Raw genomic sequence first — 13,383 nt, forward strand, 5'->3', positions numbered from 1 at the left:
ATTCCCCTGGCACTGCCATGGAAATAGTTGAAGGCCATCTTCTCCTGTTGTGTACCTTTATGGCCTGAGGGTAAACACATGTTGAGTTAAACTGCAGAATGTGAACATGAGAGGTCTGATCATGCCAACATGAATGAGTTCAAGACATTTATATGAGTTCTAGATAAGCCCTATTTGTTCCACAATTGTCTGCCCATTGCTGGGGGTTGTGATCTGTAGATATAGAGAGAGGTTGCTTCAAATTGTTTATGATAATACATTGAACCTTAACAATTTGGCGTTTAACTGTATGTGGTTAATTCATTTGAGATCAAGTTATCATAAATACTGATAGCCCATTGGCTCAGGAATTAGTTTGAGTTGAACTTGAAACAATTCACATGAGTTAGAGACAGCTGAGGGTAAAGCAGCATGGCAAAAATAAGAAAACAAGCTTTTTTGCCCAAGGTGGGCGGTGGAGGTGCGGAGAAGAAACCTTATGAGGTGGATGGAAACGGGACTGAGAAGAGTTGAATGGGCTTCTTGTGCTAAGTGCTCTTATTAATAGAAATAAACCAATCTGAAAAGAGTCACCAGGGATCCACCCTCACTATAGCTCATGAAAATAACATTGCATGCACCACCACTGCCTAACAACAACACTTCAAGGTAGTTATACGTGGAGGAATGAGTAATAGTAATTATGTACTTACCATGATGCATTCTGGTGGTTAAGGCAGGGAAGTGATTGAGGGTCTGTGGACATCTGAGGGAACTGACTCAATCTGTCCTGTTGAATATTCTTCATGTTTAACCCCTTCATCACTAAGATGGCAGCTGGAAAAGTAAAGTTATTTGTGGAGTTTACACTTCAAATTAAAACAAGTGGAAAGTTGGGTATCATTTTCAGAACATACGTAAAATGCTGGTATTCGTACATTAAGCTTTAGTAAATTATAAATTGCCGCATATCAATATATTGTGTTGGACAAGGACTTTTTATATGACGTATATAGGTTTGTTGATCTGACAATGAGAACCTAACTGTAAAGCAAAGGATTGTTCTTCAGGAGGAAGGATTGGATGCAAAGGGATATTAAAGTTAATTGCATCTTCTGGCCACACTGATATTCTACTATGAGAAAAACAAGGGCCCCCTGAGCATAGATTAGTACAAATCCTAGGACAGGGAATTCAATTATGTGTATAACTTCCTAGGCATTATTTAAGATTAATCACAATTTAAAAGGACTCATGGAGAACAATCAGAAAATCCAGGAAAACAATAATAAAAACATAAGCTTTTTAATTCATTTTTCATATACAATACATTCTTTTATAAAAAAGGAGAATTATAATTATGAATTCAAAAATAAAACCGTTGTTGCAAGGAACAACCACAAAATGCAATTACTGTATTAAAAACATTTAAACAATTAGTGGCATTATATTTTTTTAATCGACGCGCGTTTCGGCGTATAGAAGACGCCTTCTTCAGGAGCCACAGATTACATTCGATTCTGAAAAAGATTTAAAAACTAAATAAATCTATATCTCATAATGTTATTAAAATAAAATACATATCTAACTAATACAAAATGATCATAAACATTTTATTATGCATATTCCAATTGCATCTCCACAATGAGTTCCTAAATTCTTTTTGGACAGTTAATTATAATACAGACAAAACAAATACCTAAGTATTCAATTACATTCTGACATTTAGTGACCTTTTTTCAGGTGGACATCTATAGGGACCATATGAGAAGGTAAATGGAGAACATCTTATTACTGTTTAAGGTGATTCATCCATATCATGATGCATTTAGTCGTTTTTTCCTAAAATTATTGTTTAAGGAGACCTTGGTACAATGAAAACAAGAAATTGAATCGTCAAAAATAGGATAAAAGAAACACTTACTAGAAAGCTTGCAGTGTAGGTATGTAGACGATTAATGCGGTATAAAATTCTATTTCTTAAAAGATCTGAGTAGGGCAAAGTTATATACAGCCATTATATTTTATTCGTTTCTATTTGTTTCATGTTCACATTCCATATAATACTATTCATATATATTCATTCAGGATTTATTTATATATATATTTTTTTTTATGGAGGACAGATATTCCTATTATTAGTAGCAAGTTCTATCCAGTTTTATAATTGAGAAACTTATGGCCACCTATATACGTTTTAAGGACATCTTTTGACATTCAATCCTTATTCAGTGGGTAGCAAAGAAGGACTCACCATATGTTGAGATGTTTTCTTAATACACATTAAATGTATATTTCTGTTAATTATCTTCCTAGTTACGGCCAGCACTAAAACTCCTCCACTGGCTCCCAATAAGGGAGAGAGTCAAATTTAAGGCCCTGTGCCTAGCTCACAAACTGCTACAAAGTCAAGGCCCCCCAATTCTCAGAAAATTTATTAAACCCTATAAATCCTGTAGACCCCTCCGCTCGGATAAGGAGAAGCTCGTCATCACTCCCAGATTCAGGAAGGCGCGCTCAGGCGGAAGACGTTTCTCAGTTCACACCGCACGCCTTTGGAACGCCCTCCCCACGACCTGAGAAGTGAACCACATTATCTACGCTTCAGGAAGCGACTGAAAACTTACCTTTTTCCCCAATGAAATTTGCTCGTCCGGAATGCCGAACTCCCCCCCTTCCCCTCCCTCACTCCCCCTCCTTTCCTGGCCCTCTGACAGGCAGGGGTAGGGTTCTTAGCGCTGGGATACCCCCGGTTGACTACGCGCTCTACAATTTTTTTTTAATAATAATAATAATAATAATAATAATAATAATAATAATTAATAATAATAATAATAATAATAATATGGTATTCTATGATATTCTATACATACGGTCCATGTTAGGCTTAAGATAGTCGTAGTCAGGACCGTACTGGCCGTAGAGAGCACTGGGCATTTCCCATGTGGGCCGCAAGGGTGGGGGCTGGTTTTGGGCCTCTACGGGTTCTGTTACCAGGAGCCGGCGATATCGGCCCTCTGGAAAAAAAAATTGGATGAAACCGGCCCTAGTAAACAGCTCGGCCGCACCTCCAGGGGGCCGGCTGAGCAGTTTGCCAGGGCCAGTTACCATTCCCAGTCTTGCCCTGGCCGTAGTGACTTGTGAAGAAGGGATATATGGCGCTTGATGCAAAGGTGACAGGTAAGAGTATCAAATCCTTATTACTTAGTAAATGATTTGCCTTCCAGTATTTTCTCTCAGTAACTACTTGTTCCCAAACATGAAGATATCTTGGCTGTGTGGGTTCTGTTTGAAACTGGATTTCATAACCTGTTCTTCCAGTTAGGGTGGTGAGCTATGGTTCGTTAACTGATGCAGTGGGCATGTAAGTTCCTGGAGTGTAGTCATCCACTTGTACATTGTAAAACTCCTGATGGTTGATGCAGAGATGTAGAGGATTCTTTTCAAATGTGCCATTTTGGAGCCTGTGATGCCCCCAAGCAGGGCGAGGCCTCAATCCAGGAGTAAGACGCTGAGTACTGCAGCCCAATCTTGTGGGAAAGAAACGAGATTTGGTACCTGGCATTCTTTTTGGCAATGTGCATCTTGGGGCATTCTACATTGTCAATGTGGACTCCAATTAAATTACTAATGTCCCATATCATGCTTGTTGTTACACTCAATAAGGGTGGACGTAGTCTTCAGGTATGTTCATCTTAAAGAGGGCCTTCAAGATTCACGCTCCAGGCAGACAGCTATTCCCTGAAGAGATCAATGGTGCTGTCAATTGAGATTTTAAGTGCAGTTTATTATTGCCTACATAGAAAATAATGCTAATAGTCTCCCCAGCCATGAGTACAAGATAGCATGCATTGCCCCCGGATGGAAAATTTCAGTTTAAGGGGATTATGTCTGGTTTGATGCCTTCTGCAGGGAGTTTAAACAGATGGTGAACATTAAAGTGTGTCAGCAGTGATCTATATTTCCAGAATTATATTCATGTTTTGGGCCAGTGTGAAGGAGCATGATTGGCCCACGCCGCAGTCCTCTGCGTCCAAAGAATGACTGCCGGCGGCAGATCCTTCTCCCACCTCGCCGCTAAGACTTGGAACACTCTCCCCACCCACCTATTGCAGACCCAAGACCTGCTGGCCTTCAGAAGACGCCTCAAGACATAGCTCTTCGAGCAGTAGCAGCAACCCCCCCCCCCCCCCTCAGTGCCTTGAGACCCTCACGGGTAAGTAGTGCGCTTTATAAGTGACATGATTGATTGATTGATATCACATAACACAATTTAAGACAAGTACATATTTCCAGCATAAAATCTCATAAACCTGAGAAACAGCATTAGTCCTGGGCACTACATACATCAATTAGGCCCTTAGTTTCTTTTCTGTATTATTAATTATGATTAATATTATTACAATTATACAAGATTTGCTTCTAGGGTCCATTTATATGGCCTGGGGTACCGCCCTCCTAAATAACACTTCTTTCCTTAGACCCCTGTAGGTGAAACAGTGATCTTGGGCATATTTCTTATCACGTTCGTTGTCCCGCCTGCCTTGCCCGCTGCTCTAGCGGTCGGAGTCTTGTATGCACAGAAAAGGTTGAAAAAAAGTGACATTTTTTGCATCAACCCTCAGAAAATCAACCTTTGCGGATGGCTCAATCTCTTCTGCTTTGACAAAGTAAGTGCAAACGGCGCCCATCATTTAAAATGCATTTTGTTTCTTAAACACTGGGTGTGTTCCATTCTTGGGTCAATTTTCAATTAAAAAGAAGCGTGCAACCCCATCTTGTTTGGATTCAGATATTGGCCATCAATGAAGCCCTCTTCTGAACCTATTAAACAGCCTCACTGGAAAACTGACCTAATGTATGTGTACCCCATATAGACCTCAACAGTTTATAGCCGTGTGTACCCCATTTCCAAGGTAAGGAATTCACTGGCTTCTGGGATTATATCCAGCTTCCAGTTGTCAAACTTTGAACCACTCTGCTTGCCCTTCCTCATATTTATCACACCCCACTGTGTTATTCACCAAGGTGTTCTTGTGTGCTCCAAGACTAGGGGGCATATGTATGAAAGTTTGGTTTTGCGATTCTCAAATAGTGAAATTTAGGGAATCGCTATTTGAGAATCGCAAAATAAGAGATGTACGTAGGATTTGCAAAAAGATTTGTGAATCCTACATATTCCTTAATTTCGAATCGCAAAGTGTGATTCACAATTAAGGAAATCCTCGCTATTCATTCCTATGGGCCCAGGGGCCCATAGGAATGAATGGGACGACATTCTTAATTCTCAATTTGCGATTAGCAATTAGAGAAATGACACCCTGTTGCACCCCTGAAATAAGCATGGGTGCAATGTGGCGCACATAGATTCCCTAAGGGCATGTATGTGCGCCACATTGCTCTTTGAAAACTGCAAAAAAATGCATTTTAAGGCCAAATTGCACTTTTTCTGTGCTTCTGACATTGCATTTAAGGAATCACAATTTGCGATTCCTTAAATGCAATAGCAAAATAGGGAATCACAAATTTTGCGCCTCCTTATTTTGCGAGGCAGTTTTTTATTAATACATACCACTAAGCCCAATTGCACTCACAAACGACAAAATTCTGTGAATTTTGGCATTTTCAATCGCAATTTGGAATGATACATATGGCCCTAGGTCACCAGCTTTCAACTAGTCCAATATGGCATCTGCAGTATACCAAAGCATCACCTCTGCTAATTTCCAGGCACAGTTTGGGTCCATGATAATAATGGAAGAATATTGTGTAACTAAGCACTGTTATTGCAAAACTCTCTGAAAAGCACAGCGAACACCAACCACGTTCCGTTGTTCTCATTCATTTATGATACATTTTTAGCACAAATGGAGCATTTACGATAAAGTTTTACTGTGAATCGTGCATAAGAAGCACATAAAGGGAAATTTGGGGTATTTTGTCTAACAAGGGTAGCAAGAAACGCCAGATATTTCACAGATTACACCAGTATAATTAAGTTTCTGTCAGACCTACTATTTTTTGTTTTGAGTAGGATCACACACCCTCACTGACCATTGCATATGTTTGATTGGTTCCAGGGCATGTAAATATCCCCATTTAAATAGTTAGAGGATCTCTGATCCACTCACTGGCCTCAGGCTCTTTGTAATTAAACAATTCTACAAATAATAAGCCAGTATAGTTCTTTTGCTCCTGTTTTGTTTTTGGAAGAACAAAAACGTTTTATACTTTCTCTCTCGCTGTAAGAGAAGGTGAACAGGAGAAGAGAATTCCATAAGAAGAGAATCAAGAAAAAGCACTGGAAGTTGCTGACACTGAGGTTTCCAGGTTGCCAACAGAGTCCATTTTGAAGATGTTTTTCACCATTCCACTTGGTGATAAAGTTAAAAACTATGGGGAATATTATCAACAACTAGCGTTATTTATCGCTAAATAAGCTTAGTGACATTTTTTTTATCCTTCTGCTATCTTCTCTGGCAGCCAGAGAAGATAGGAGGACGGTACGTGGACAGCACCTGATCAGAAAATGTACAAGATCGGGGAGTCTACAAACCAAATAGATCCTATAATCTAAGACAAGGTGCAAATGAAGATAAGGTCTTAAATTTCACCCCAAGTTCAGAAAACGGGGAGACGGCCGTCCTGTATATAACCTCATATGAATATTGAGGAAGGAACATTTGATAATACCTCGACAGGATCCCAAATTCAAAATTGAGGATAGTCCAGATTCAACCTCAGTTGGCGGTAACCATAACCAACCAATCAAGAGGAAAATTGATAGTACTCGTTTGGGAAAATGAATAAACGCAAGACTTCATTCTAAGTATCTTTTGTGAAACACATAAAAATCACTCCAACCCCATCAAAGGCCGATTGAACCAGGCTGTTAACCAAAAAAATGAATTTAGATGGTTTTGAACATGAAACTATGTCCTGAAGAAGGTGACGATCTTTTTCACCGAAACGCCGCGTCAACAGTTTTCTTCTTATAACACTAATTGTTTTATTATGTATTGTATTGTTTTTTTTTTAAATATGATGATGTTTTTACTAAAATATTGAAAAGATTATAGATTGTTTGATAAATAAAATAAGATATGCAATCCATTCCTTTGCCAATTTTTGCCCTTATAGTATTCTGCTGATCTTATTCACTTAGAAAGTTATAACATTTGATGTGTAAGGGATATAGGCCTAGATGTATCAAGCCTTTTGCGATTCGTTAAGGCCGAAATTCGCAGAATTTCTGCCTTAAGGAATCGCAAACGGACATTTAGCATCTTTTGAGATGTATCAGAAATTAGCAAAATAAGGAATCGCAAAAAATTGCGATTCCTTATTTTGCTTATGCATTTAAGGAATCGCAATTTTGCGATTCCTTAAATGGCATGTATGAAACTTTTTTAAATTGCGAATTCGGGTAAGGAATCGCAAATTAACACCAATTTGAGGTTCGTGTTAATTTGCGAAATCCTTTTAAAAAACAAAATATGACTATTTTGAAGGTGGCATGTGACACACATACATGCCCATAGGGCATGTATGTGTGCCATATGCACACACATGTAAGTTTCAGGGGTGCAGCAGGGTGTCCATGAGACACCCCTGCACCCTTGAAATAATTCTCAAATTGCGATTAGCAAATTGGGAATTCGCAATTTGAGAATTACTGCACAATCATTCCTATGGGCCTCCTGGCCCATAGAAATGAATGGGAAATTATTCCTTAATTGCGATTAGCAATTTGCTAATCACAATTAAGGAATTTTAAGGAATCGCTAAAAAATAGCGAAATTCTACATACATACCATTTTGCACTTCTCAAATAGCGATTCCTTAACAATCGCTATTTGAGAAGTGCAAAATGGTTTCTTGATACATCTGCCCCATAGTTTGTATATGTAAATTTGCTAATTTGTCTTGACTCCATTCTATACTCACCATACCGGCGACTAATATAGTAGATTTAGAGTAGACGACCACTTGAGATTTTGTCTTACAAAACAAGGAAAGGGGATTCTTATATTTGTTGAACACAACACCATTCCCTTTTCCTTAAAAGGGTATCTCTCATAACTTTTTGATTCCGTATGTACATGCATACATACACATATATATGCAGGGTGGAGTTAGGTACTTAGCAAATTGTGCATGTGGGCCTCTGCGATTTCTGCTGTGTATAGCTGAAGGCTGTGTGCAGCAGGGTTTGACCTCATGAGCGCTGAGGAACAGCCACTCCACTGTGTCGAGCCAAAGCAAGGGTTCTCCGTACGGAAGTTGGAATAGGTGTATCACAAAATATATCGGAAAAGTCTTTGTCAAGCGTGGTAATGGGTTCTGCTTCTAATTTTTATATGTTAAAAAAACTTTCTTAAAAAACCCACTGACCTTGAAGTTATAGGGGCACGTGCATCAACCTAAATACCGACCGCAAACTGGCCGATTCGCAGAATCGCCCCCTTTGCGACCGGTATTTAGGCAATTGGGATGCATCAACCCAAAACCCATTTGCAATATAGGTAATTGCAAATTTCGCGATTACCTAAATTGCGAATGCTTTTAGGGAATCGCAAATTGCGATTCCCTATTTGGGATGCATCAAAGCCTTTCCAAAATGCAACTTTGCATTTAGGAAATGCTAATTACCATCAACTGCATGTTAATGGTAATTTGTAAAACTGTGAAAAATGCACAAAAGTGGATTTTTCAAAGTGCCATGTGGTGCACACGTTTGCCCTTAGGGCATAATTGTGCGCCGCATGCCCATATATGCCAAATTTGGGGCTGCATCCGGGTAACCTTTGAGGCCCCCTAGCACCCTCCACAATTTGCATTTGCAATTTGTGAGTTCCAATTTGGTACTCGCAAATTACGAATGGCTTCCCATTCATTTCCATGGGCCTCTAGGCCCATAGGAATGAATGGGAAGGCATTCCTTAATTGCGATTCTATTTTTTGTTAATCTTTCATGCATTGCATTTTGCGATTTCTAAATAGCGAATCAGTAAAATTCGCTATTTAGAAATCGCAAAATGCGGGCTTGATGCATGTGCCTCATAGTTCTGAGAAAACCAAAACCCTGTTCATGATCTCACACAATAACCTATGTAACACTAATGACATACCAAATTCATATCATTGATATTATAGGTGAAAACATCTCACGTGTCAGCGTTGATATTACTCATCTATACTACTATTATAAAGCGAGAACTGGGAACCTTTGAGGCGGGTAAACTCAAGAAGTACACCATCAATCACAACACCAAATACAGCGTTGGAAACGGGAGGTCCACGAGATGGACATAGGGTATACATTTGTCCAACATATACATTACAAAGGGCAAACAACATTCGGGGAAAAGTAGTTAATTGTGGGTGTTGTTCTGCTGTTAGGGAGTAGCATGGGCGTGGCAAACTAATGTGGGCAGTAACATTGGCAGAGGGGCATGCCTCAAAATTCATGACACTTCACTCGCTTACAGGCGCTGAGAGCTTCAACCACACATAAAACACAGCCCCTTCGCAAAACACAGCGACTTCAGGAAGTTCAAGAAGAAAAATGAAAAAAATTTTACACGTGTCAGTGGAGACATAAACACCGTTTTGTACATAGCGATTTGAAAAACAAACCTTTATACGGCTGCATGTCGGCGAATACATTGTGATAGGGACATGCCTTACAAGTTCGCTGTGTGGCATGGGCTGGGTACTCACTTCAGTCCCAACATCGCTAACACATTCGCGATTTTCAGCAGGGTTCGGATCCAAAATAAACAAGGGGGCGCGGCGTCGTAACCAAAAGGGGCGCGGTACCAAACACGATCAGTGTCAGACCACACCAAAGGGGCGCGCCTTACCAAACAACCAATCACGCTACAACCAATCACGCCACATTAAATAAATGTTGCACAGTATTTGAAAACAAAAGTATGCTACACTTTCATACATTGGTCCAAACACGCATGTGACAAAAAAAATTAAAAATTAGCACACGGAATGCTTGACGCACTCGGCACATTATTCCTGTCGTAGGGTCTAATGCGTTCGGAGAAGGGAGCACTCGATTAGCCGCGCAAAATCAGAGACAGTTTTCAGAGTTTTGCAGTACAACAAACTAGGGAGCACATTATTAGCATCGTAAGGACAAAGCCGTTCACGGCCGGCTCAATTAAGTTCATGCAACTTTCACAATTTAAAGTACAATAAACGTGCGGACAGGAAAACAGAAAGACACTGATTTGAATAAGCATCATTTACATTGTCAACATTCTGAAAGGAAATTGACGCCGCTTTCCATTGCCGAGCACACATTGAATAAGCCTCATTAACATTGCCAAAAAGAGACATGCTGAAGGGAAATTGACGCCGCTTTCCATTGCCAAAAAGAGACATGCTGAAAGGAAATTGACGCCGCTTTCCATTGCCAAAAAGAGACATGCTGAAAGGAAATTGACGCCGCTTTCCATTGCCAAAAAGAGGCATGCTGAAAGGAAATTGACGCTGCTTTCCATTGCCAAAAAGAGACATGCTGAAAGGAAATTGACGCCGCTTTCCATTGCCAAAAAGAGACATGCTGAAAGGAAATTGACGCCGCTTTCCATTGCCAAAAAGAGACATGCTGAAAGGAAATTGACGCCGCTTTCCATTGCCAAAAAGAGACATGCTGAAAGGAAATTGACGCCGCTTTCCATTTCCAAAAAGAGACATGCTGAAAGGAAATTGACGCCGCTTTCCATTGCCAAAAAGAGACATGCTGAAAGGAAATTGACGCCGCTTTCCATTGCCAAAAAGAGGCATGCTGAAAGGAAATTGACGCTGCTTTCCATTGCTAAAAAGAGACATGCTGAAAGGAAATTGACGCCGCTTTCCATTGCCAAAAAGAGACATGCTGAAAGGAAATTGACGCCGCTTTCTATTGCCAAAAAGAGACATGCTGAAAGGAAATTGACGCTGCTTTCCATTGCCGAGCACACATTGAATAAGCCTCATTAACATATATATACTGTGTCATTTCTAATGCACATATTTATTTTACTCTATGCTAAAATTGTATTACCATGAAAATGAATAAAAAAAATGTAAAATATTCAAAACAAATATAATGTAAAATAAAAATATAACATATATACACAATAAAACCATAAGAAATATAATCAATTCAATAGAAAATATATATTGATTAACGTAGACAGTAAATCTATACTACTATTATAAAGGAAGAACTTTGAGGCTTTGAGGCGGGTAAACTCGGGAACCACAGTGCCAATCCACACACCCGATATATCGTTGTAATCCTCAGGGTGTGCAGATGGACACAGGCTATATAAAGTTAAAAAATACGTTATATTTGAAAGATTTACATTATAAAAAAAGTAGTCCACTCGAAGAAGCGCCGGCCGCGGCCTGCGTGCTGACTTCAGGAGCGCGGGGAGGTGCGGCGTCCAGGAGCGTGAGGAGGAGCGGCGGACATGGCGCGGGGGAGGAGCGATGACGAGCGGCGGACATGGCGCGGTGGAGGAGGTGAGGAGCAGTGAACTGAGGAGCTGCGGCTGAGGTAAGGCTCCGGGGGACAATGTCGGGCAGGCGGAGGTCGGGGCAGGCGGGGGACGGAGACTTACACCAAAACAGAAGGATAGAATTTAGATCTGTTGAGGTAAGGTTCCGGGGGACAATGTCGGGCCAGGCGGGGGTCGGGGCAGGCGGGGGACGGGGAGTTACAACAAAACAGAAGGGTACAATTTACATCGGCTGAGGAAAGACTCCGGGGGACAATCTCGGGGCAGGCGGGGGTCGGGGCAGGCGGGGGACGGGGACTTACAGAATCTGGAGATTTATGCAGAGCGCCTCAACACTGTGCATTTGTGACATCCGGGGGACAATGTCGGGGCAGGTGGGGATCGGGGAAGCCTGATTGCTCCCGGACAAGGTCGGGACGGGCTGCTAGTGTAATCATATATGACATAAGCAATGACATCATTAATAATAGTGTTGGAGCTATCATTATATGTGACAATACTGTGTGCACCTCAAGAAGAGAAAAGAAGCGATTGAAGCTCACATAGTAATAAGCACAAGTGGTCTCTATGTACCCAGGGATTAAGTCCCCTGAGTGCACAAAGCTGGTCAAATTCTCAAAACAAAAGCTGTGGGCCCTTCATGCAGGGTGGAAGGGGTGAGATCTCAGAGTGGTATTTAAGTATGTAGTAAGTATGAGTTACCCTGCGTCAACCAACTGAGTGGTTGTATTTGTGTTTGTCTTTGTGTGTCAATATTGAAAGAAATCTTTTTTGTACAGGAGGTGGAAGTAGTGTGTTATAAGGAAAAAAAGCAGAAATGTCTTTGTCAGGAAGAGATATTGAACTCTCAGGCTCCTCTTCATATGTTTAAAACACTCACTTAAAAATAAACAGTGAAAATGAAGTTATTGTTGCAGGAAACCCACACTCCTCCTTGTGACCTCACACAATGATATTCCTCATGACATCCCAAATAATACCACGTGACATGTCAAATGTACCCATTAATAATATCACTGATGTAGTGAGATCAGCAGTGACATCATCATTAATGTCACAGTGGGACTAAATATAATGAGATAACAGTTACCCTGTCTCAGACAACACACGGTTTTGTATGTGATTTCCTTTTATGTTTGCATGTGTTCCTTGAAAGTGTACACAGTTTCTAAGTTACATCTCTCATCGGTACTAAAAGCTGAAGTTACTAATTAATGATTGTTTTGATTATTTCAAATTAGACTGGCACCCTAACAGAAGAGGGGCTGGACCTCTGGGGAATAATTCCATCAAGAGGACAGAGGTATGTCTTAGAAATCAGGTATCTTACTCACACATGCCAGGAGTTTGAACTGAAGATTTGTCATCATGAAGCAAAATTCATCGAACCCCAATAACATTTTTATAGTTTTTTGCATTGGTTTTAGAAATATGTTGTGCCTTACTATCTTCTGATCAATGTCCTTGCTGAATTGCAATAAAACTATTCAGCAGTGCACTTATACTGTTTTCCTCATGGCCTAAACAGTGTGATCTCTTTGCTTGATTAAGAACCTGATATATGTCTGTCTTTGGTAAGACCATCCTCCATGGAATGTCCTAGCCCCAGTACACTGTTTGTGGCCAGACTTTAGCCAAAAGTTAATCTGATCACTCTGAGCTGTGGACACACCATGCTGTGAAACATGATCACACATGTGAGGAACAATTCTGGAACAGGTAGAAATTAATATACACAGCTCTCCTCCACACCTTCAACCCCTACTGCTGTATCTCATGAAGGTGCTCCAGAAGTTAAAATGGGGACACATTTTTGATAAATCCACTGATATTTGCCTGATCAATGTGAGATAAATGCCGAACAAGTGAAACGTGTACT

General features: G+C 40.4%; 1 protein-coding gene across 1 annotated transcript in view; it reads left to right on the forward strand.

Annotated features, from left to right (window-relative positions):
- LOC147669876 (putative cation-transporting ATPase 13A5) overlaps positions 1 to 13,383 on the forward strand; it is a gene marked incomplete at its 3' end in the record, with an annotated part of 192,652 nt that overhangs the window by 44,085 nt on the left and 135,184 nt on the right. The window contains exons 11-12 of the mRNA XM_086948182.1: positions 4,461 to 4,649; positions 12,746 to 12,807. Of these exons, the coding sequence (XP_086804308.1) occupies positions 4,461 to 4,649; positions 12,746 to 12,807 (251 nt within the window). The remainder of the gene's footprint in view (positions 1 to 4,460; positions 4,650 to 12,745; positions 12,808 to 13,383) is intronic.

This window comes from Lissotriton vulgaris, unplaced genomic scaffold (genome assembly GCF_964263255.1).
Source record: "Lissotriton vulgaris unplaced genomic scaffold, aLisVul1.2 SCAFFOLD_2660, whole genome shotgun sequence".
Classification (NCBI taxonomy): Eukaryota; Metazoa; Chordata; class Amphibia; order Caudata; family Salamandridae; genus Lissotriton; species Lissotriton vulgaris.